This window comes from Mustela putorius, unplaced genomic scaffold (assembly GCF_011764305.1).
Source record: "Mustela putorius furo isolate JIRA1106 unplaced genomic scaffold, ASM1176430v1.1 tig00000759_pilon_pilon_pilon, whole genome shotgun sequence".
Lineage (NCBI taxonomy): Eukaryota > Metazoa > Chordata > Mammalia > Carnivora > Mustelidae > Mustela > Mustela putorius.
Window position 1 is genome coordinate 8,711,628 of NW_025421467.1, and position 26,393 is coordinate 8,738,020.

Genomic DNA, 26,393 nt, shown 5'->3' on the forward strand with positions numbered 1-26,393 from the left:
TTCATATGTTTCCTTAAAGAAATAATAACTTAGACACTAAAAAAAATAGACGTTTGGGAAGCTCACCTATTGTGTATTATACCATTCAAAACAGATGCTAAAAAAAGGCATTTTACAATGGCAGAAAACATATACACTGAGATTCCACACCAGTCTTTATTTATATTTTGGGGCCTTCATTAAACAAATCTTATAATTACCTCTTCCAAATTACATTTTATTCTCTTAATGGTGTGGTTTACCCCCACTGCACAAAAACAAGTATGATTAATACACTAGAAATATTTTAAAAGAGAACCCAAAGACAGTTTTATTAACCAATTCAGACCAATGATTGTCTCAAAAATTGAATCTACTGATTTTCTGGTGGTGTCATTTTAGAAGATTTCATAATCAAATTATGTATCTAGTTAACTTATGTATGTTAGCATTCACATCCCAAATCATGGAAGCCCTATTTTATAAAATCTTACCACTAAGGTAAACATACTTAATTACATGTCAGTGAAATGATGAATTCTCTAAATTATCCATAAAACCTAAAAAACCCAAATATCTAATTATAACACTGATGTATCTACTAATAATCACATATATCATGACTGTGTTTTAAAAAATATCTACAGATTTAAATGATAAGAAGCTTGCATATTATGGAAGAGTAAATAAAACTGTCAAATATTATGTTTGGCTCTTGTCATTTGTCTTGCCCAAAAATGTGCATATCATAGCCAACAGAACTTTTCTGTAGAATTTTATTTTGAAAATATTATTTTAACCTGAAGATTGATCTAAAAAACATTTTAAGATATGAAAATGTTATACAACTTATCTATTACAAATTAATCTGATAATTCTGCAATTAGGTACACTGTGTTAGCTCACCTACATAAAAAATATTGCACATTTTCATTTTGTCTCCACGTGACTGATGTCTAAACTATATAGAATTCCAAACTATTTAAAAGTTACTCTGTGAATATCAACTTTATAAATATCAGAACTAAATGCACTGTAAAACAACCATTTTGGTAAACATGCATTTATTCACAGTTGATTTATTTCCTCTAGATAAATGCATAACTGTTCAAAATTATTTAGGAACCTATGTAGAGGTACAAGAGCACACTTACAAATCTATTTCTACCTTCATTTTGAAGAAACACTGATCTTGGCAAAAATCTGGCTTATTTTAAAATGAACTATTGCTGGTAAGAAGGCATACTTTAAAACTTTTCCGTGACCTGCACCTGCTTTTTTCCTTTTTAAATTAAAATTTAAAAGCATTTGTTTTCAGAGATGTATCTGATTGTGGCATAAGACAATAATCACACAAAAATAGACCCTGAAAGCAGCTGAGCTTAATTTAAATGCCTGCAGAGCCTCATTTTACTTATAAGTTATGACTGCCTTAAATAGCTAGACCACTCACTGATCATAATTGTTAAGAAAGTGACAAAACCAGACCATTTTAATGTCATGAAATTGACACAAACCTGCATAATATAGCATTCCTCCACTGAGTTGAGGTCATATTATACTTTAAAAATATAAATAAATACACTGAATTGTGAGTCTTATTTCTGTAATATCCCCAGTGTTTGAAATATGCTTCTAAAACAGAAGTGGATAACTGCAGAATAGAATTCCAGACTTGACTATTAGTGTCAAACACAACTGTTCCTTATAAATGACTCTAATGGTGCACTGGCTTGATTGATTCCAGCAATTTCACTGTACAGAAGTAAACCATACTTTATACACAGAGAATATATTACTTGAAAATCCTCAAAATAGGAAAAAAAAGTTTAGAAAGCTGTCAAATGTTTCCAAATGAAAAGTAAAGGTCTATTTTTGGCCCTCTTCCACACCCTTAAAGTTGGAATTTGACAAAAATCCATGGGTACAGTTTACAAACTTTGACAAACTATTAAGTTAAAACCATTTTCTTTGGGGAAGATGAGAGGAAGTACCTTTAAAACCTGTTATACAAAATTCCAGCTGCCTTTTTATAAAAGTACGTTCCTTAGATTAAAATCATAAAATTAAGGTGCAAGAGGTTAACAAAAATGAACTGAAGAGCTTTATTGACATCACAGTACATTCAAGAATAATTTTAAGAACATTACAGCTGAAAGAGAATGGCAATGTTTATAGTCTTATTAAGCACTATTTTTTGAAAAAAATGTAATACAAAGAAATCCTATTAAGTAACTTGGAGCAGCATTTGGAAAAAGTACACCTATTTACAGATTAAAAAAAAAAAAAAAAAGATTCTGGTTTCACCTACACAGCCACAATGTGCCTCTATAATGAGACAAGCCCTTAAAACTCATGGAATTTTTTAAACATCATGGCATTCTTGCCACATCATTCCTCAGCGTTTACGACGGGGAGGGGTTGTTGATCTGAAAAAAAAGGGAAAAGACAAATTTAAAAATAAAAATGTATTTTAAACTAAAGAATCTGCAATTTTTAAATAAATATTATTATATAGGATTTCTAAAATTACTTAAGACTATGTTCATTTATCAAGTACCAAACTGAGTTGTTATTAAAGAGAGAGAGAGAAAGGACACTTTCAACTTTGAATAAATTCAGTCAAATTTTTTTTTTTAAATCAGACAAAATACTTTAAAAAGTATACTACCTTGATCGGGACTTAGACTTGTGTTTGCGGCTTGCCTTCTTACCAGACCTTTGAGATTTCTCCATGGATCGCGATCGACTATGTTTAGGCTTCTTAGCCTTCTTTTCTTTGCTACTTCCTGGAGATTCAGAACTGCTCCTTCCACTAGAATCAGAGCCTGAATGTTTTTTGCTATCTTTGGTAGTACTTTTCTTACTATCCTGTCTAGAATCATGTCTGATAATTTTAACAGATATAGAACCACTCCTAGAGAATGTTCTTTCACTTTCTCGTTTCCTTTTTAACCTATCATCCTGACTACTGAACTTAAAATCTTTTTCTTCTCTTTTTTGTTTCTCTTTTCTTTTATCCTGTTCACGTTCCCTTTCTTTGTCTTTCTTTTTCCTATCTTTATCTATACTTCGGCTCCTCTCCTTTTTTCTCTCTTGTTCTTTAGCCTCACCTTTATGCTTATGACTGCTCCCACTAAGACTTCCACGTTGATCATCAATTTTACGCCTATCTCGACTCCTACTGCGACTGGACCGATTGGTTCGCCTATCCCTTGAGCGACTTCTACTTCTACGTCTCTCTCGAGAAGGACTCCGATTTCTTCGTCTTTCTCTTTCAATGCTATTCCTATTAGATCTCCTCCTATCTCTAATCTTTACTCTAGCCCTATTGCTCTCTATTTTAATTCTGCGAGAGTAACTTCTACTTCTACTCCGTCTAGCTTTAATTGTTGGAGATCTACTCCTACTATGTCTTTTTTTCCTTTTAGGAGAAGAAGATCGGGAAGAAGTACGACTACTACCTGAGCTAGAACTGTATGAAGAGCTAGAGACAGTACTACTAGTACTACTCGTTCTGCTATTGCTACTGGAACTACCACTACTAGAACTTCCTGATCTACTTCTTCCTTGTTTCTCTTTTTCTTTATGCTCTTTTTTTGGTTCTAAAACTGACGTAGTTTCATTTGGAGTTCTTTTCTTTTCATTAACCACATCACCATCTGCTTCTCTTGCTTCTAGTAGTGATAAACTATTTTGCTCTTTATGGATAAATTCATTCATCTCTTTTGTAACCCTTTCTGTTTGCTGCTTTTCTTCTGAAAGAGAAAAAGACAAAAATACTATGAAATGTCAATGTATAATGAAAAAAACTCCTAAACTACCAAATTTCAAGCTATTAGATCGTAACAGTGAAACAGCATTCTTCAACAGAAATAGGATACAAGTCACATAAGCAATTAAAAATTGTCGAGTTACATTAAAAAAATTTAAAAAAGATAAACTTAATTTCAATAGTTTGTTAACCCAATATACCAAAAACATTATCATTTCAGTATGTAATAAATTCAAAAGAGTACTAAGATATTCTGCTTTTTTGGGGCACATAAAATCTCTCAAATCTATTATGTATTACACCTACTTACAGCATTATTTCAATTTAGGGTTAGGTACATTTCTTATGTTCAATAGCTACAAGTAGTTAGCCATGCTCCTGGACAATACAGCAACAGGGTACTGAAGTATAAAGGTACATTTCAAGCAATCTAAAACGATTTCCCTTTTGTCCAATAAGGCAACTTAAAGGTAAGTAAGTAATTTTATAGGGAATTTTCAACTGCTAACTCTTAATAATTACCTTCCCAATCGTCCAAGTATGATTTTTCCAAAAACTTCAAAATACTTTCAGTATTCCTAATATCATTATATAAACTATAAAGAACATATACAGTATTTTGCATAAAAAAGCTTCTAAAAGCCTTCTATTTCCTTAAATATACTAGCTACACACTAAATATTCTAGCTACAAATTACATTAGTTTTACAAATATATTTCTATTTCAAAAGCTTTCTTCTTCATTATGATAACTTTAGAAATGAAAATATACTGACTTACAGCTACTGAAATTAATATCTTACAAAACAAGACCAAATTTACCTTTTATAAACTACATACTTTGAATACTACAAGCTTTTGTAGTTTTGAAAAAAAATACAAGTAAGCCAAAACCCTTAGTTTCAGTTACGTCCCATATTATCTATACTCTAACCTTAATTCTGTCCCTGGTATTTTCTGGTTATTTAAAACACACACACACACACAAACAGAACTAGACAAAAAATTAAGGGAGTCTAAAGATGTACCTTCCATCTGTTTATCATGTAATAGCTGCTGTTCCTTTTCTTTTCTCCAAAAAGCTTCCTGTTTTTGCCGGATTCGGTGCCGTAATTCCTCATCATCAGTGTCAGATGACTCAGAGCCTCTGTCACTCCTCTCATCTTCACTGTCTCCTGATCCATAACCACCCAGTCCACCTGTGTGCATAAAGCCCAGTCTATCATATGGAAAAATTATTCTATATACTAAAAAATTTTTAAGGTCCGAGAAGAAAGCTAATTTCTTTTTTCATTGCCTTTTCTTGGAAGATTATGCTTATTCGGGGTGGGGAGAAGTATAAATTCCAATTCTTAAGGAGTTTATAGATCCCTCCTGAAAATTAACAGAATTTCATTCTTCCTGGAATAGTTCATGTATTTCTCACCACAAAGGAATCGTGATAATGGTTTGTTTTACTGTCCACGCAAACCAACGAAACCATTTAACAGGGCAATAACAAAGGCTCACTAAAGATAGTCAATTCAACTACTGATATTCCTGAAAATATTTGTAAAATTAATTCTTTCATTGTTCAAAGCTCAGAAATCCCAGGTAGTATGAAAAGTATTTTTTCCCTAAAAAAAATTAGAATATTGTAATTCTCACTGGTCAGAAATGGTACGGTGCTAAAACTACTCCCCACCCTGAAGTGACCTACATAGTAATCATCACAAAATCACATGGGCATTTGCTTCTAACCATTTCTGTTGGTCCCCACAAAGATTAATTTGATATGATGCGGAAAAGGCACGTTTAAGCTTTCATAGATTTGAGAATATATCATGCAAAGAGCAAATTATGAACACATCACTACTATGATACTATGGTAAGATAAACTCTTTTCCTCTATGTTAAAACTCGACTTACTACAACACAATCTACATAAAGGTGCTTAAAAGCATTAGAGGATGGGTTCTTCCCTAAAGCACGTATGCAAATAATTCAGAAAGTGAGCTTAAATATTATCACAGCTAAATTATGAACTGTTACAACTTGCCCCAATAAACTATGAATTAGTCACATTTATAATGATTTATAATAATCCCTTTGTGAACGCTTTAGGCAAAAAAAAAAAAATTGGCAAACCTTTTAGAAACTGATATAACCCTAAAACCTAGGTTTTATAAACTGAGTAGGAATAGTACAGTTTCAAAACAGAACACGTAGAGAGACAAGGTAAGTGTGATTTTCTCTTTAAGGCCCTCTCACAAATAAGGAAAACACTTACCGAGTCCAGTGAGGGAAGCCAGTGCACTGGACTGTGCCAGCTGTTTTGCAGGAGCTTTGTATCACATCAACAACAGGAACAACATGTTAACACAAATAGCCACGATTTCATAGTCATGAGAGTCTATGGTATTGTTAAATCTACTACTATTGCTGCTTTTTGGGGAGAGAAGAAACATTAAAAACATAACATTCACTTTAAACCAGTAGCATGTCTGGCCTTGAAATTATAATTCTGAAGTGAGCTGAAATTGGTTTATAATGATGAAAAATGTGACTACTACATCAGTTATTTTATTTTTGAGGTATGGTCCATAATTTTTTTTTTCAATATATTTTGTGTTACTAAAAATAGAGGGGGTGGGGATGGGTGAATTTCTTGCTTCTGTAAGTACTCTAAGTGGTAAACTGTGAAAACTGACTCAATTCACTAGTGAATCTAAACTGTATTAGAAGTTATACACCAATACCATGGTATCTATAAAAAAACAAAATCAGGTGAAATAAATCAAATATCAAGAATTTTTCCACTATATGTTTTATAGAAAAAACAACCTAATCGCTAATTTGCACACAGGCAAGTTGGGTAATAAAAGAAAAATATTCATATAGTTTTAATATGGTGTCTACAAACCTAAACTTTCCTGGAGAGTTAAAACATGCAAGAAGAAAATATTCAAATATCTGCTAGAATTCAGCAAGGACAACCAAAAAGAGTCCAAAATAGCCACCAAAACCAAAATACTCCCAGAAAAACAAAACCAAAAACACCCACAATATACCTTTCGTTGCTTTCCTGTGTGCATCTTTGGCTACATAATAAATTTCTTCATCCGTGACATCCAGTAGAATTTCGGTTAGAAGCATTTTTGTCAGCAACATCTATGGAAGGATATTTTACATGTTTACATACATTTATGCATATTATTTTTAACTTAATTATTACAGTTACTAATACAGTTTGACTTTTTAAAAAAAATTAATGTGCAAAGCCACTTTATAAAACATATTTAAAGAGATCATATCAGCCATTCCAAGCAACTGCATATTTGAAAATTATTCTAAAACACATAAGCTGAAGTGCCTGGGTAGCTCAGTTGGTTAAGTATCCGAGTCTTCATTTCAGGGTCATGATCTCAGGATCGTGAGATCAAGCCCCATGCCGGGCTTCGTGCTGGGCATGGACCCTGCTTGAGATTCTCTCTCTCTCCCTCTTGTCCCCATTTCCCTCTCCAAAAAATAAATAAATAAATAAATAAATAATAAAAATAACAAATTTTTAAAAATTCAGTGCATGGTAAGAAATTTAACATTCTACCATTTGATACTCTTTCTCTTCTTCAGTCATCTCTGGTTCACTGTGCTCGTCCTGAGGAACTGGAGATGGACTTCTGGTGACTTTTCCACTACTAGCAGCCTCAACATTTTCAGTGTCTTCATCTTCCTCATCACTATCCTAAAAACAAGTAATAGTATGTGTAACCCAAATTCAGGCTTATAATGTAAAATCATTATCTTACACACTACTTTAAAACCCCAAATTAAAAAGTCTACAAACAGATAAATAAAAATGACAGCCTTCACTTAGTAATATAAAGTGTTACCTGAAAAGAAATCTAAAATTATAAGACAGTTATGAGAATCAAGTATTTTAATTATTTTTCAATTTTTCCTTGGTTAATTTTGACTTTATTTTATAAATAACCAGGAATATAACATGCCAAAACTGACTGAATTAATATCCACTATATATGATGGTCCTGAAATGAGTGGCTTATAGCACTTTGGATAAGTAGACCACATTTATATTATTCAATGTAACTTTAAAAACTACAAATTTAAGGTATTATACCTAAAACCATGTGACTTAAAAATTTAAAAAGTCTAAAGTAAGTTTGCAGATCTTAACTGGCCTTGAAATTCAGTGAAACTTGCTTCTTTTTCGCTATGAAATGGGCAGGTAAGAAATGAGACGTACTTCAGATGAAGGAAATGCCAGCAGTCTGTCTGTTCCTGGCTGTAGGTTTTCAGTATCTAGATAGCACACCTTAAAAGGGGGACTCTTCTTAGGCAAAGAAGTGTTCTGCAGTTACCCTTAAAAATCCTACCAAGCAGGGGCACCTGAGTGGTTCAGTGGTTTAAACCTCTGCCTTTGGCTTGGGTCATGATCTCAAGGTCCTAGGATCGAGCCCCGCAAGGGGCTCTCTGCTCAGCAGGGAACCTGCTTCTCCCTTCTCTCTCTGCCTACTTGTGATCTCTCTCTCTCTCTCTCTGTCAAATAAATAAATAAATAAATAAAATCTTAAGAAAAAAAAAATCCTACTAAGTAAAAGACAAGGTGATCACTGAAACACTAATTTCAGACTAGTTCAAAAGACTATTTGAACCAGGGGAAGACTACATGTAACACAAGCCCAGAGGCATGTGGGAGAAGAGGGAAGATAATCGTCAAACAATTTTTTGACACTTAAACCTATTAAATCTGGAAATCCATTATTTCATTTAAAGAGTTAAAAATTACCCCCCAAAAAGGTAAACTTTAATAGTGGCAGTTTTTTGGTTCTTATCTTCATAATACCCACCAAAAAACCACACTTTGGCATCGTTCTTTTGTCAAAAGATAAAAGTAACTTATGGCATTTGTGACATTTAAGCTAAACCAATGTCTGCTTAAATCTAGTAACCTTGCTATCTCAAGATTTATTTCTGAAGCCCAAAATGGCCTTGGAAGGCCTACCTATTTCCAGAGTTGCATACTGGCCAGTGCTGTGGCTATCATGTCATCTGAGAGCACATTATTGCTAAATAAAAAAATTCTTAAGCCACTCACACCATCTAAATGATAAAGACTGAACTTTGTTACTTTCGGTGCTCATTACTAGTTATTTATTTCAGTAATTTTCACATATAAATCACATGGACTTTCATGTTAAGTAATTCTAACACTTACAAATTTACTTCTCTGAGGTAAGCGAGGGCCATCCCCTCCTTCAGCATCTTCTGTGGCCTTCTTTTCTTTTTTGGACAATTGTGAACGTTGTTGCTCCATTCTTTCTTTCTCCAATTTCTTCTGCTTTTCACGTTCCATTTTTTCAAGGCCTTCTCGAATCCAAGCTGGAAGAGTCCTGCGTTTTACTGCATCTGTTTCATGTGAAAAGAAACCTTTCTAAGTTAAGTAAAAATCACAAATGCATGAGTTTCTTATTCTTGGATTTCTACAAACTGGTGCCACTTGAGAGCTTATAACTATCCTTCTCCAGTAAGACCATAGGAAAGCAACCCACTAACCATTATGCTTCTTTTTTAAAATCATTTTTAATGACAGCAGTGAATATTGTGTTAATGCTTCTAATAAGCCAGGCACTATGAAAGCACATTAAAACCACCATCTCGGGGCGCCTGGGTGGCTCGGTGGTTTGGGCTGCTGCCTTTGGCTCGGGTCATGATCTCAGGGTCCTGGGATCGAGCCCCGCATCGGGCTCTCTGCTCCGCGGGAGGCCTGCTTCCTCCTCTCTCTCTCTCTCTCTCTGCCTGCCTCTCTGCCTACTTGTGATCTCTGTCTGTCAAATAAATAAATAAAATCTTAAAAAAAAACAAAACAAAACAAAAAACCACCATCTCGCTTAATTCTTAAAAAAAAAAAAAAATCACTATTACTCAATCTCTTTTACAAATAAGAACACAGAGGCTTATAAAATTAAGTGCACAGAGGCTTATAAAATTAAGTGATGTGCTCAAAATTAAAGAAACAGTAGTAGTGATGGGCACTAATTCCAAGCCAAACTCTTAGACTACACTGCTTCCTAAAATATGGAAACAGAACAAACAAAAGCACATGTCTACTTTCACACTGAGAATTCATTTGAACAAGTATGATTTCCGTAAGTTAAAAAAAAAGTTAGAATCTTCTTAAAATGTCTATTTCGTAACAGAAAGTGAACACTTGAACATTCTGGTATAATATATGTTCAATTTGGATTTCTAAATATAAAATAGTTTAAGTCTGTAACTTATGGTTAGACTTAAGTTAGTTATGTTAAAAATCTAAATCTTCTGCCAAAATATTTCTGGAAAGTGAAATAATAAAAGGAAAATTAATCTGACATTAGCGTATCAGATGAATGGAGAGTGGAAAGAGACAACAGAGAGAGAACAACTGTTCATAAATTGGCATAATGTATCAAACTATCAACACTGAAAAAATATCAAGATGCTATGGCCATGATAAATTTACAATTCATCACAAAATCTGGAGTTTAAGTAACAATTTCTTTTAAAGAAAATTACTGAGAACTTTTTATATTTTATACCAGTACCCTTTTTGTAATTTTAAGGGTTATGACTATAAAATGATACGGTTTTTAACTATCAATTCCTAACATATCAGAAGTGTCAAAACAATTTGAGAAAATAAGATAGTTTTTTCACATGATCAAGAAATCATGACAATTGCGGTTCACTAAACTTAAATAGCTACCAATTTGTGGAGGCTCCTGCTTCACAGGAAGTGCAATAGGTGATCGCTGCCGATCCCTGAATGATGATGGCCTTTCTCTTCGATTCTGGGGAGGTGCTGGAGGTCCTGGAGGTCCTGGTTGCCAATAAGGAGGATGAAATCCACCTTGCGGTGGACCAAAAGCAGCCCCATGCTGAAAGAGTATTGCAGTTTATTTTTCTTCACATTAATACAATATACTCTCTGGGACACACGTGTGTTATGAACTGGGACAGTAGAAATCCATGTGTGCAGCAAATCCAAGAATTCCATGGTTCTAACATCCACCGATATTTCTGTAACCCCAAGAACCTAAGCTTACTATTCTTAAGAAAGATAAAGATTTTCTCCCTATGTAAATGTGAAGAGCCATCTAAAATTCAGCTAATACACTATTTTCAAGAAGTAGAGAAAAGGATATTTTATATATATGTGTGTGTATATATATATATATATATATACTGAATCCATTTATAAACTAGTCCTTCCACTACCAAGGTATCAAATGTCAATTTTTCTGTAACTAGAAAATACAAGAAAAAAATTTTTAAATCAATTCCAAGTTATTTCTTAGTGGAACTTGTTTCTGTAATCTTGCAAGAAGTTATCTATTTTAAACAAAATAAAAGTTATTGAATCATTAAATTTTTTTTGTAGTTTTGCTATTCAGAGGCTTTTCTTAAGCCCATCACCAAGAGAGCTCTCTGGCTTGTCAGCATAGGGATCTATCAAGATATTAGGGTGTGAGTAGAAGCTCCCTGCCTCTACATTTCTTCAAAACCAAACCAAACAAAAAACGGTCGTATTTGTATACCAAGCATGAGTATACCACAAATATCTGAGTATGTTTAGATTACTCTCAAAGTGAATACTGGTTATATTTATGTCCATAATGTGAATTTTTTCAAGAATTTAAATTATGATAGTTCAGTTTATAAGGTTAACAACTGCAATCAGTTATTTCAAAATGACGCCTAGCACTATAGTTTAAGGGTGGACCCTTGGCAGAGTAGTTAGAGAAAATAAAGCCCCACATAATGATACTATCCCCATAGAGTTCTATGTCCCTAGGAATGAATAAGATGCTACAAAGGAAATTATGTACAACTCCATTAACATGTCATGTCAGAATGGAAAAAAAATGACCTCACTAGAAAAAGTCATAATTCTACATAGCAGAAGGAACTGCATTTAGGAAGATGATCTGTTCTTCATGTATTTTATTCATGTCTTATCCATAATCTATTATTGACAAATAATGTATTCAACTACTGTGAATTTTCTAAACTTTATTCAACATTTAAATATACCACTTTAAAATTATTAGAAAACATCATATAGCTATTGCACTTACATATTTCTCATTTTATCCAAACATTTCCCTAACGATCCTTTATATCATTCTCCTAAGCAAACCAAAAACCACAAAATAAGAATCTAATGATTTTAATACCCAAAAATCGATAACTTTTCTGAGACATAATATGCCCTTATCTGTACAAGACTGAAAAGTGAAACACAGATCTTAGGTACTCTTGATGAGACACTTCCAAAGAATGGTAGATTACGTGCACATCTACAATATTAAAGCAACAAAATATCTTTCACCTGATAGTCAAACTGGTTCACTGGCCCCACTGCAAAATTATCGGGTGGTCCACCAAAGTTGTGATTGTTCTGGTTAAATATATGCCTGTTGTCAGGGGCAAATTCCCCACTGTCCTGACTGTTGCTGTCTTCGGAAGGAGGAACAATGTCCATTGGGCCTGGTGTTGGTGGCATCCATGGCTGATCTGGAGGGGGGTGTGGGGGCTGCTGATGCATTCCCCATTCTATTTAGGATTCAGGCATAAAAACATTCAACAGGGGGTTATAACAAAATCAACACAAATTTTTAAGATCTCAAGAAAGATTTTTCAGCAAAGAAATAGATTTAAAAATTTATGACTTCTTGGTCAAATTCCTCTTGTATATCTTAAAAATAAGCAATTAATTAAACTAATAAATAATTCAAATGAGCTAACTCCACTCTAATTCATATCCTAAACATATAAAAATCAAATGCCCAAAATTTTAATAAATGTAACAAAATCCAAAGCAATTTTTTGTTGAAATTTTCTATTTCTGTTCAATAACAATACCATAGAAAATAACACCTTGAGATTTTATATATAATTTCTTTCTTCCATGAACACATTTATCCTCACAACATCCCTGTGAGGTAGGGAGAAAGCAGGTATTATTTTTGCCAATTTAAGGAGGGAAAACTAAGGCACACAGAGGTAAATCACTTGCCCAGGTCACAAAGAGAGCCAGTAAAATAAAGTTGGGGAGTAGGAATGCCAGGGTAAGTTATTTAAGAACTTGAACTTGGGAACCAGAACATTTTCAAATTCGGGGAAATTTGGTGTAACTTCAAGAAAACTAGAAATAAACTACCTCAGAGTATCAAAGATTAGAATATTCATTATTCTTTAAAAAGTGATGTTAGAGGTTTACCTCCTGAATTTTCCACTCTTACATTGAGAAATAATAAGTATCAATAGGGAAAGGGAGATTAAAACTTCACCATTAGCATACTTAAAGATTCCTCTATAAATATCTTGAAGTGACTACTAAAAATAATAACACAAGACATGGAAAACTGAACTAGCATCAAGAAATCTAAATCATAGTGTGAAGTAAAAAAAAGCAAACAAACAAAAAATAAAACATAAAAACTTATGGAAGATCTTCACTATCTGAAAAAAAAGGGAAGAAAAAGATGGGTGGACAATAGGGGCAGCGTATATTTGACAGACTAATTTGTCACATAGTGACACAGTATTTCTTTAATTAGAGGCTAGACATGTTTTGCTCTGCCAGTGCTGCTTCTGAAAAGGCCAGAGGTTGCAACAGAGAGACATAGAATGCTCTCTTCCCTAGATGCCAAGTGAGGTTTCCAGTGTTCCCAGCCCCTGTCAGCCTAGGAATGAAGAACCAAGAAAAGAAACAAACTGAGTGCCACAATGCTAGCAGACTGAGTACAGAACAACTTTAACCACAAAATTTCAAATTCAAATCTAAATGAAACTGCCTATTCTTTAAGGACCATTAATTTCAAGAAGTCATAAAACTAAGCAAATTAAACAGTTTAATTTAACCCACATTTTATTTTAAAAATAGTCCTAAAATCTGGATAACTTGAAACAACAAACCTGGTTGCCACATTCTGTTAAAGTTTGAATCCCCTTGAAAATTCCCATGATTGTTTGGACCAGATTCCATTGTAGACATATCTTGTCCATTTGGCATCATTCCTGGTGGTTGTTCTACCATACTTTGCTGCCCTGAAGCTTCTCTTTGGGCAATCCAAGCTTGAGCCAATGCAGCCCAGTCAATCTGGCCTAACATAATTTAATATAGCAGAATTTAACATTCAGAATTTAAAAGCTAAAAGAATAGTGCCTCTATGTAAAACAAACATCTCAGTTATTCCTTACTAGAGATTTTAAATATTACAGTATGTTATGGCTGAAAGGATGCTTAGAAAATAACCCATATCCAGGCTACAAAATGATTTAACTATAAGACTTGCAGAAACCTCCAGTAAAACACTCTTAACTGTTATTTCTAATATTAACTCCCAAGAAATTTATCCCCTGTACCTTAGTTTAGTTAGACTTTTAAGTCTTCTTTTTTTTAACTAATTATAACACAAATGATCAAACTCACACACCACTTCTTCAAACAGGACCTACCCAGGCCTACAGAGAATTCTAAGGCTTCAGAGAAATAGAGTTATTTTTCCATGTTCCTCTGCACCATCACCCTCTTTTCCTTCTCTAGTTAAAATACACTGCTTAACAACTTCTTAGTCATTCTTTATTCAAAATGTATTGCCTTGCTATCTTAAAGGTCCTCTTCCTTCTCCAATATCTATACATAACATTTTAAGATGATCTAATATTATTAATAAAGGATACAAAGAAGCGTAAGAGGTTTTTTTCACATCTCAGTGAAGATGAAAGAGAACTCATCCGGCACAACCCAGATGGAGCTGAATTTAGGTAATATGTATCTAAAACTTTTCAAATGTGCAACAGCAATGTAACAAACCTAGTTCTTGGATTTTTTTTCCTCACCAAATTACTGGACAAGTAACAACGCAATGACATGTACACAAAATTATGGTAATTATTTCAAAAAGTAAAAAGCTACACCCAATCGTCCAAAAGTGATTTATTAAATCACAGTATTATCCTGTAATACAAAGCTATGTAGGTATTAAAAAAAGGAACAGAAACAGATTAACCCAATAAAAGCAGTGCAGTGGAAAGGGTCGCATCAATGAAACAAAACTGGCCATCTATTAAAGCTAAGTAATAAATAGGGGTCCCCTATATTCTTTTCTACATCCATATATGTTTGATAAATTCCATAATACAAAGAAACTTTTAAATGAGATATAAAGCATAACATCAGTTGACTATGAGCTACATAGAATTTTAAGATTTGGAATTAATAAACAAAAGTGTGCTTTACTTAAGCAACACATTTAAGGAAGATTTTTTTCTTTCTTTAGAAAAGCAAGAACTAAATCAGTTTTGAAAACGTAAAATACTCATAAAGCTTTCTACTCTTTGGGGAAGTCCCCCAAAGAGAAATCCATTCCCTAATATGTATGGTATAGCCATATTATTTATGAGAAAAGATTAAATTTTGTTCATAAAATGCTCCAATAAATCAATCCCAATTCCATTTCCCTTAATCCCATCGCCCATCTCCCACTCATCTCTATCTCCCCTTCCCCAACTTCCAAATTCAATTTGTTTCCTTACTTGGATCCTGCTGGTGCTGGAAGGACTGCATCCACTGTTGCTGGTTCAAGGGCCATTGCTGCCAAGGCTGTCCTCCTTGATCCCACATCCTGACTTTTAAAATATATTTGATTTTCTACCTTTAATAAAATAACAGTTTAAAAATGAGAATGAGAGTTCTTTAATTTTAAAAGCTCACACATCAAAAACTATACGATGATACAGTTATGTGATCAGAGCTCTAAAATTCTGGTCAACAGGTTGCCAGAGGCAACTGGAATTTTTAGGTTGGCAAGCAAAAGCACAAAATTTCATGTTAATGATGGTGTCAGAGCTTGATGGCAAGCATAGCTCTAATCAATTTACCTAAAAAGATGGGGTGAATCTACTTTTTTTCAATACAGATCTCTGGAAATGTAGTTATTTTCAAGATTATAAGAAAGGGGGTGCCTGGGAGGCTCACTGGGTTAAACCACTGCCTTCGGCTGGGGTCGTGATCCCAGGGTCCTGGGATGGAGCCCCACGTCGGGCTCTCTACTCTGCGGGGAGCCTGCTTCCTCCTCTCTCTCTCTGCCTGCCTCTCTGCCTACTTGTGAGCTCTGTCTGTCAGATAAATAAGTAAAATCTTAAAAAAAAAAAAAGATTATAAGAAAAAAAGTGATTTAATCTCTCCCCAACCAAGACTCCTTAAAAAGGGCAACCAAACAACAGCTCTGGCTGAGGAAGGAAAACTCTTCTAATTACAGCTAATGAATGCAAAAGTAAAATAGAATTAGAAAATCACATATTACCAAACCTAATGAAACAACTGACTCAGGAAATCTTAAAAGTTGATAGGAAATCAAATACAAAGGTTGTTGAAATCTCACCCCTACAAGACGAATCTCCTCCTGAGATATATTGTGTCCCCAGAATCACTATGAATATGTTCACCAAAAATGTTTAACTGAATCCATTTGAGCTTTTGGATCTTACTTCCAGAATAAAGAAATTATAAGGAACAAAAGAATGACGTAGGCAGTACCAAAAGAAACAATCGGACAAATCCAGAAAGTGAGAGAGTCTACCGAGACCCAAGTTTCTTGAACACGTAAATAGCATGGGAAACAAAAGGAGAGAGAACCTAGGTGATGGGTGTGGGGGAGGGGTTTCACCACACTGGTCTACTTTTCTCTAAACTACTTTAAAAAACTTTAAAACTACTTTTAAAAGCTTTCATAATAAGAAGTTTAAAATTCCTACAAGTCCAGTATATTTGTACTTCATCCAACAATGATATACAACCCTATTCAAGAACCAATGACACACATAGGGCATGTTTCTTCATTTTTGAGACTTAGCATAGAGCAGGCATTAAATAAATTTTTACTAAATGAATCTTTTTAGACTGACCTTTTCCTCTACTCTAAAAACAAGACAAAAGCAAGCAGGATCACAAAAAATAAAAAAGTCGTATTAACAAGTAAGAAACACCCACTCAAATAGGATAACCGGCTGCTACGATTCAGTCTCTTAAAGGGGTTTACAGCTCTGGTCTTTGCAGCATTCACAGAATGTTATAAAGTTCTATCAATGGCAGATCCTAACCTTTCAACTGAAGAGCACTGTAAATTATGAAATATGCAGCAGCCCTTTTGTTACCTTGACTTTGACTTCTAGTTACACTAATACAGTTTATTATAATAGCATCACTGGAATATGGCAAAATAGAAATTAAATAGCACCACACATAAAACCAACCACTAGACTGTATTTCAGTTCCAAGCTACATATGCTTCTTTTTCTAATCTTTCTTCAGATTTTCTTTCTTCTCTCCTGTTTCCCTCTCCTCTTTTTCAACTATACCTTTAAACACTTTAAAAGCTAAATGACTTACTAGAACCCTTTACAACTTTAATTAAAAGGTAACAAATAAAAGAGGGGACACCCAGAAGAAATACCAACTGCTATTTTGACTGACCTCAGAGGTTCACCTTCCGTTTAAAATTTAGGTTGATTCAGACTACAGCTTGGAAGCATAGCAGCAAGATTACTTATGCCCTGGGTGGGGGTGGGGGGGGAGAAAAAGAGCATATGTTTACTCTTAAATTATGAAGAATTACTAGAATAAAAACAAATTCCAGAGATACAACATAAAAGTGTAATCTTCTTCAAATTAATCCGGAGATTTTTCTTTCACTAACTGTATAATGAGATACTACTTACCATTTATAAAGTTAAGGGAAATAGGTACATCACAAATATGAAAGCAACACTTTTTAAAAAATTTTTCCTCTCAAAATACCTTTTTACTTACTGGAACAATTTATTAATACAAAATAATGTCCAACAATTTAGGTACTGTTATATATACTGAGAAAAAAGGAACAACAAACATTTGAAAAGAAGTTTCATCCACCTGGTATTAACTTAAATGGCATAAAGAAGTAATAAATGCTTTAATTTAGGTTTTTCGATAAAACTCTAAGTTTAAAAATTAACACCAGCAAGGTGAAAACAATTTGTCCTTCAAACGTTTGCATTTTATTCCCATTAGATTAACAGCTTTTAAAAAGTTGGTAAACAGACAAATCCATTCATCTTTTTATCTTACGGCTTCTGGCACACAGCAGTCACTGAATACAAACTGAAAAAATGAACTGTCTCTGGCTCCTTCCATTTACTTTTAAAAGGTTAATGATAAGGAAATTGTTGTATTTATGAGAACCAAAAAGCTGGTGTAAGCATGGTGTAAGCATGCGTTTTCCAAAGCTCTAATGGTATATCAGAACACAACGCATGGATTTTTCTGTCCTAGGTTATAAACTCATACAATGTAGGCATTATAACTAGCTCTATTCAGTGCCTCCTAGAGTTGCAAACAGATATGCGTTTAGTAACACCACTTTAATGATGAAAAAAACTGTACTGACTCCCTATCATCATTTTCAATACATACTTACTTCCCAAAAAATCACTATGAAGTTACATTCACTTACTTAGATTTTCTGGTTGTCGTGTATAACTTTTTCAGTTCTCCTTTTTAGTTTCTAACCATCACCTGTAACCTGGACTTCAGAGCACAAGCTCTGGTTCATGATGCCTACCTAAACCATTCCCTAGCTGCATGAACATGGGCAAATTAACCACTCTCTAATTTTCAGTTTTCTCATCTGTAAAACGGAGGACATATAAGTGTCTACTTCATACAGTTCTTGTGAGGATTAAATGAGAAACACATGAAAACTCAGCAAAAGAGCCTTCAAAAATTAATGCTTAATGCTGCCATAAAGACTCTCTCAGCTATCATTTTTGCTAGCACTCAAGTTTACAACTGGGCTTGGGGGGGGGGCAGTGGCATCGGTAATCAAGCCAAGCCATTCTACTCAACTCTTTTTTCTTCTTTAAAAGCAATCTGACACTTAACCAGATTTCATTTTATCTTTGGAAAAATATCTTCCTGTCCCTACCTCTCAGTGTATCATAAATTGAAGCTTTAACTATTAAAAAAAAAAAACCCTTAAAAGTTTTCTTCCACACAAAATGTTTTTACTTGCATATTTTCAAGAGTTTGATTTGTTTTACTTGTAGTCAGTTTTGTTTGTTGAAACCAGTCACTTCTACTTTTACTATGTTTCCAAAGGCCTCTTACTCCCCCAAGTTTTTATGTAAACTATTCATACACAGTGTTTAATACACCTAGGCTGAGAAAAATACTAAAAAAGAAATGTGAAATTTTGAGAGGCAAAACAGAATAAAAATACAGCAAAGAAGGTGACAGTAAAAGTCAAAGAAGTAGTTAGGAGGTATTTAATAAAATGCTTCAATTAAGTCTGCAATTGAGAAACTTGACTTGGCTACAGAGGATAACTGCTGAATGAGAAAGAAGGTAAAAATACCCAATAGTCTTTTGGGAGAGACAATTTAGCATTACAGTATTTTATCAAAATTATAAATTTGATTTATTGCTAGGTCCCTCTGACCTAGCAATTCCACTTTAAGAACTTAAACCACAGGAGTATACTCACCATACTACCCAAAAACCTGCAACATGTTTGTAACAGGGAACACCTGTTTTTAGGGTCACTCAAAGTCAGAGATAAAAGTGAACCATACAGTCGATTGTTATTCAGCCATTACAATGAAAAAGATGGACTTTTATATGCTGACATATACTGATAAATAAACTGCCTTACGAAATGAAAGAAACTATGATCCCACTTGAGGTTTTTCCATTAAGAATGCAATTTAGGGGCACCTGGGTGGCTCAGCTGGCTGAGCATCTGCCTTTGGCTCAGGTTATGGTCCCAGGACCCTGGATGAAGCCCTGTATTGGGCTCCCTGCTTCTCCCTCTCTCTTTGCCCCTCTCCCTTGCTCTCTCTGTCAAATAAATAAATAAAATCTTATTAAAAAATGCAATTTAGGGGTGCCTGGGTGGCTCAGTCCATTAAGCGTCTGCCTTCAGCTCAGTTATGATCTCAGAGTCCAGAGATGGAGCCCTGCATCAGGCTCCCTGCTTACTGGGGAGCCTCCTTCTCCCTCTCTCTCCTGCTCCCCTGCTTGTTCTCTTTCTCTCTCAAATAAATAAACAGAATCTTAAAAAAAAAAAAAAAAAAAAAGGTAATTTAGGGGCACCTGGGTGGCAGTTAGTTAGATGTCTGACTCTTGGTTTCCCTCAGGTCGTGATCTCAAGAGTCCTGGGATCAAGCCCCATGTGAGGCTCCACACTCAGTGCAGAGTCTGCTTAAGATCTCTCTCCATCTGCCCCCTCCCCACCAGACACACACATACTCTATCTCTCTCAAATAAATAACTCTTAAAAAAAAATGCAATTTAGTATAGAAAATTCCTAAATTACAAAAAACTCTTAAACTGGTAAGCTCTAGGAAGTGAAAACAGAGATCAGAAAATGATTATTTAAATCCTTGTGTTCTTTGAATGATTTTACCTCAAGTGTATATTTTTACTTATTTTAAAGATATATTTGAGAGCGAGAGCTCGAAAAGCGAGCGCGGGAGGAGCAGAGGGAGCAGGATAAGCAGACTCTGCATTGAGGGCAGAGCCAGATGTAGGGCTCAATCCCACACCCAAGAAAGACCATGGCCTGAGCCAAAACCAAGAGCTGGATGCTTAAAGGACTGAAACACCCAGATGCCCCATGAGCGTGTTTTTATTTTTTAAATATATATATTTTTCAAAGATTTTTATTTGTCAGAGAGAGCGAGCAAGGCGAGAGACAGAGAACACAGGTGGAGGGGGGCGGCAGACAAAGGGAAAAGCAGGATCCCCACTGAGCAAGGAACCTAATGTAGGACTTGATCCGAGAACCGTGGGATCATAATCTGAGCCAAAAGCAGGTGCTTAACTGACTGAGCCTCGCAGGTGTCCTAAGTGCGTATTTTTAAAAATAAATCTATAGATTTTTTAAAAGAGACAAAGAATCAAAGGAAGCTGACCAGCACAGTCCTGAGTGACTCTGGCAATAAACATCACACAAGTAATATAATGATGAGACTATGGACAAATAACCTGACTTCTGTCTCATTTTCCTATGAAGGATTTGGAGTAAATTTCTATAGTCCAAAAAGGGTATCTCTGGTCATGAGAATAAAATGTAGAGTTCTGCTGAATTTTGTAAAGGGACAGATTTAAAAAAAAATACTTAGTATATTCAAATAATTTAATATAAAGTTTTATGTATGTTTAAGCATTTAGCACAATACTTGATAAAGATTTCATTAATTATTTCTTGATTAAAGAACATGATTGGTAAGTGATTTGATGGCAAGGATTTAGAAAACCCACACTTTCTTCATCTTCAACATATAAAACCTTCTTTATTCACTAATAAACATAACTGGAAAACAGAAATATGAGGCACATATAGCAATAACAAAAAATTTTATCTTGTAACTTCAGTATTTTTTTTTTTAAAGATTTTATTTATTTACTTGACAGATAGAGATCACAAGTAGGCAGAGAGGCAGGGAGAGAGAGAGGGGGAAGCAGGATCCCTGCTGAGCAGAGAGCCCAATGATGCAGGGCTCCATCCCAGGACCCTGGGATCATGACCTGAGCCGAAGATAGCGGCTTTAACCCACTGAGCCACCCAGAAGCCCCGTAACTTCAGTATTTTTCAATGAAGTAACACAACCCTCTATCTTAACAGCCTCATTGCCTTAAAAATGGCATTTACACATTTGGTTTAATAATGATTTGGAAGGGTAACTGTTAAAGATGAGTGATAAGTACATTAGGGTTCACTATACTCTACTTTTGTACTGTTTGAAAATTTCCATGATGATAAGTTAAACATGATACAGTATACAGTTACAGAGATTTACAATGAATTTCCATTCTTTTTTTCTTTCCTCAAACAAGATCTTCTTGAGGGCAGAGTCTTACAAATATTTGAATTCTCCATGCTTCTTTGCCCATATTAAGTGATGAAATACTTTACTCTTCGCTAAAATTTATTTATAAGTACACTAATATTCAATGAAGAAAATAATATTGTTACTACTACTCTGATTTTATAACATCAAAACTCAACTCCAATATATCTGTCCTTCCTTTATCCTTAATTTTAACGATCCTTAGGCTCAACTTCTCAAATTTGGAAAATCTGATTACAGATCAGGCAGGCTGCAGGCCTTTCCCTTTATGGGGTTAAATTAATCCCATTTATTATGCTATTTCCTTGGAAACAACTGGGATTTGGATCAGATCATCTAAGTTATCACATACAGCTGGAAAAATCTAACTCATGACTATGACAAGTGTTATATAATAAACCGTGACCCCTTAAAAAGAGAGGTGTAAGTCCTATCCACACTCCCACCAACTATGAGTGTGACCCTTTCTGGAAACAGGGTCTCTGCAGATGTATTCGAGATGTGAGGTTATACCGGATTAACGTAGGTCCTAATCCAATGATGTTTTTTATTAGAAACACAGACACACACACAGGGAACACCATTATGACCAAAGAAGCAGGGACTGGAGTGATGTGCCTACAGCCATGAAAAACCAAGGATGGCTGAGAACAGCCAGAAGCTAGGAGGAGACAAAGAGGCAAGGAAGGATCTTCCCCTACAACAGGGGTGAGGAGCTGGGAGTAGAGTAAGCAAGCATGGACCTGCAGAAACCTTTATTTCAGACTTCTAGCCCAGAGAACTGTAAAAGAATAAATTTCTGCTGTTTTAGGCCACTGTTTCTGGAAATTTGTTACAGTAACTCTAAGAAATGAATATAACCAGAAATGATCATTTATCTTATCCATTTCTTAGATGATTCTACATTAGAATATTCACTGCTCTAAGGTTCTTAAAATTACTTGTGTAAAGGACATCATTAATATTTGCAGAAGTCCTCTCACAGACTGACAAAGATGAATGAGGATAAAAATGTAGTGTTTGTTTTAAAGCACTTAACGCATCAAATAAATAAATAAGGGGCATCTGGATGGCTCAGTCGGTCAAGCATCAACTCTTGATCTCAGCTCAGGTCATGATCTCAGGATTATGAGATGGAGCTCCACATCAGGGTCCACACTGGGCATGGAGCCTACTTAAGATTCTTCCCCTCTCCCTCTGCCCCTCCTTTCTGTGTGTATGTATGTGTGTGGGGGAGTGCACTTAAGCATCAACTGCAAAATCAGAGATACAGAAACACATCCATGCTTTTGATGCATATGGTGAAATGTTTCTCACATCACATACACAGTGTAAAAAACCATAAAATGCAACAAACCTCTTCTCCCCTGCCATTTCAGCCCTACATATCAGGTGACTGGACCTCAAAGTAAAAAAAAAAAATTCATTTTTCAATTCAGGTTAGGTGGAAATGGCCCCAGTAAAGGCTAACCTTATAATTATTTGAAATAAAGTAAAAAACAAACTTTTGCTACTTGCTGGGACATACATTTTACTATATATTGAAATACTTTGCAGCTTACAGATCAAAAGAGGCACTCAAAACTTTGGAGAATTGGATAGTTTGATTACAGATATGGAAAAAAAAAAGTGATAATTAAAAAAATAAACGTACGGAGAGCAAGCAATCCTAAAGGAAACAACACCCCAGTAACAGAGAGCAGACATATCTTGGTTCTAATACACGTCTCCAATAAAAGGAATTCAAATCCTTAAGAGAAATAAGTGATTCTTCAGACTGAGATTTAAAAAATATATATACAAAATGAGCCTGGAATACCTTACAGTGCCAAGAAGAAAGTGCTAAAAAAAATTTTTTTAAATGAAAATATTAAAAGGATGGGGGCAGGTCACAGTAGACAACTGAAAGAGCTCCCAATGTCCAAAGCTGGAACAATTTGAGCAACAAAATAAAGTAACATTGTATTATAACCAATTATGACATAAATATCTCATGTGTCCATACTAATATAAATAAATGATCTAGTAAACTGGCAGGGACAGACAAATCTCCCATGCAGAAGAATTCCAAGTAAATTACACAGATACTCCACCCTAAAGGACGGGGAACGTAACTCTTTAATCCTCAAATGTATACTGTGCAAAAAGACTTCCTTCTCATGAGTACAGTGTGGAAAGGAGGAGATGGATAGGGAAGAGTAATTTTACAGTGGAGAAACTTGTCATAAACTAAGCAGATGATCAACGTCAATATCAACGTGATAAATCACATTCATATTACATACCCTTAATAGGATGTGCTGAAAAAGGCACTGCTCTTCTGTGATCTTCCTCTCCAGAACCCCTACCGCCAGTCTTACCATGAGAAAAACATCAGACAAATTCCTGTAGGAGGGCACCCTATAATATACCTGACCAGTAATCCTCAAAACTGTCACGGTCACTAAATTAGTTTGCTAGGGCTGCCATAACAAAGTACTACACACTAGGTAGCTTAAAGAACAGACATTTATTTCCTCATAGTTCTGGAGGCTAGACGTCCAAGATAGAAACGTCCACAGGTTTCGTTTGAAGGCCTCTCTCTGGCTTATTATGGCTGTCTTCTATGCTTTTATATGTACGGTCGTCCCTCTGTATCCTAATCTCTTCTTATAAGGGACACCAGTCATTAGGGATCAGGGCCTACCCTAACGACTTCATTTACTTCTTTAAAGACGCTATCTGCACATAGAGTTACTTCTGAGGTACTGACATCAACATATGAATTTTGAAGGGACAAAATTCAGCCTGTAACAGTCATCAAAAATTAAGAAAGCCTGAAAACTGTCACAACCAAAGGAAAGCTAAGGACACAGGACAACTAAACATCACATGGTATCCTAAACGGAATCCTGGGACAGAAAAAAATATTAGGATATATCAATAAACTAGAGACTTTTTCTAATAATAATGTGTCAATATTAGTCCACTAATTGTAACAAACATATCATACTGATTTATAATAAAGAAACTGTGTGTAAGGCGGGGTGTTTATATGGGAACTCTGTGCCATCTGCTCACTTTTTCTGTAACTGAAAAAAGGTTTTGGGACGCCTGGGTGGCTCAGTTGGTTAATCAGCTGCCTTCGGCTCAGGTCATGATCCCAGCGTCTTGGGATCGAGTCCCACATCGGGCTCCTTGCTCAGCAGGGAGCCTGCTTCTCCCTCTGCCTCTGCCTGCCATTCTGTCTGCCTGTGCTCGCTCTCTCCCCCCCTCTCTCTGATAAATAAGTAAAATCTTAAAAAAAAAAAAAAAGGTTTAAAAAAAAAACTATTAATAAGTATGTTTAAACTACAGTCTCATGAACATCTTCAAAGAACCTGTTTACTGTTACTACCCCTAGAGCCCCACGAGATAGTCCTACAGGTGAATCTTTTGTGTCCAAGTTTTGTTTTTTTGCTTTGCTGCACTCGTCACAAATTTCAAGTTTATTTTGCTCTTCTATGAATTAGCCATCATCAATCAAAATCCGTCGAGTGCCCGTGATGTTCAGATAATGATATTCACCACAAGATAATAAAATTGAAATGCTGGATACTACTCTTTCCCTCGTGGACCTTAAGACATAATGTCCATCACCGAATAAAAACAACAAAAATACAAACTAGGGAATGAAATTGTAGTTAACTGGACGCATTTGCCCTTGGCTGCGCCTGCGTACTCGGAACTGCACGGCGCAGAAGGTCCAGGACCGGGCCCCCGCCTCCTCCTCCTCCTCCGCCCCCTTGCACCCCCTCCCCATAAGGGGGTTCCCACTGCGCACGCGCAGTGCTTAACGGCCGGTCAGGAGCCCAACAATTAGTCCCTTCTCATCCAAGAGAAAACTCTCATAGTTAGAGCAAGGGGTCGTAAGCATTCTCTTTAGTAACAACATTTCCTTTTCCCTGAGAGCATAGCTCTGACTCACCAAGTCGGGCGGACACCGCCGCTTTAAGGAGATGAGGTTCCAGCGGTCGCGCCAAGCAGCGTACGCAGCCTACGTGTTTAAGTTATGCTAGCTTCGCCAGAGAAGCCAAGAAGGCTGTAATGGCCTGCCAAGTCCCCACGCGTAATTGTTCTCCACCACTTACTCACTCTGATTCCGGAACACCGTTGTCGCCACCGTTCCTGTAATACCTCTCCAAACCTTTCGATGCTTCTACTTCTTCACGAACAAGACAAGATGGCGCCCGATTGGTTGCACCAGGAAGTGAATAATAATAACATCCGCTTGTCATCTGAAGCCATATTGTCCCCCATCCTGGTCTTTGAGCACGTGACTATAGCCAGTTAGCTTGCATCGACGCCATTTTTGTTTTGGGCAAAGCTCCTGGGACTTCGTAGTCGGCACCGTGCAAGTGTCTTAACATTCCTGTAGGATACCTTTTAATTGAGTCATGCCGAGCCCATTTTCATCTTTACAATGGCCAGAAAGCCAGGAGCCTAAGTATTCGGTAGAGAACGCCCTCGATTTTTTTTTTTTAACTTTAGCAACGTGATCTCCTTCAAGGGGGAAGTACGTTCCCCGCCAGGAACGTTTTCGCTTCGGAAAAGGGGGGAGGGGCTGAGTTCGCGGCGCTACTTTCAGACTACGGAGAGGCCTCAGGGTCAAACTGAACCAACTCCGGCGGGTTACTCAGGACGCCCACAGCGGCATTTTTCAGTTGGAACATCTGGAGTACTC

General features: G+C 35.7%; 1 protein-coding gene across 10 annotated transcripts; it reads right to left on the bottom strand.

The window, feature by feature from the left end:
• Positions 1 to 2,060: 2,060 nt before the first annotated feature.
• On the bottom strand, positions 2,061 to 25,923 carry PNISR (PNN interacting serine and arginine rich protein). 10 transcript variants are annotated; one of them, XM_013063801.2, is made up of 13 exons: positions 25,805 to 25,923; positions 17,277 to 17,356; positions 15,338 to 15,456; positions 13,715 to 13,903; positions 12,126 to 12,349; positions 10,500 to 10,671; positions 8,973 to 9,163; positions 7,341 to 7,478; positions 6,805 to 6,904; positions 6,024 to 6,077; positions 4,783 to 4,953; positions 2,651 to 3,737; positions 2,061 to 2,408 (listed from the first exon to the last, which is right to left on the bottom strand). In XM_013063801.2, exons 3-13 carry the CDS (start codon positions 15,423 to 15,425, stop codon positions 2,378 to 2,380), a joined length of 2,445 nt encoding a protein of 814 aa, XP_012919255.1. In that variant the 5' UTR covers positions 15,426 to 15,456; positions 17,277 to 17,356; positions 25,805 to 25,923; the 3' UTR covers positions 2,061 to 2,377. The 10 variants fall into 10 exon arrangements, with proteins under 10 accessions (XP_012919255.1, XP_012919257.1, XP_004767138.1 ...); XM_013063803.2 differs by having other exon boundaries at positions 25,801 to 25,917; XM_004767081.3 differs by having other exon boundaries at positions 25,638 to 25,907.
• Between the last annotated feature and the right edge of the window lie 470 nt (positions 25,924 to 26,393).

What these genes read in the sequence shown, in the direction of transcription:
- PNISR (XM_013063801.2), bottom strand. Translation starts at nt 15,425, where the DNA reads ATGTGGGATCAAGGAGGACAGCCTTGGCAGCAATGGCCCTTGAACCAG. An exon ending in GGCTTCCCTCACTGGACTCG is followed by an intron (nt 4,954 to 6,023) that starts GTAAGTGTTTTC and finishes TTATGCACACAG; the next exon opens with GTGGACTGGGTGGTTATGGA. An exon ending in AAGTCTAAGTCCCGATCAAG is followed by an intron (nt 2,409 to 2,650) that starts GTAGTATACTTT and finishes CTTTTTTTTCAG; the next exon opens with ATCAACAACCCCTCCCCGTC.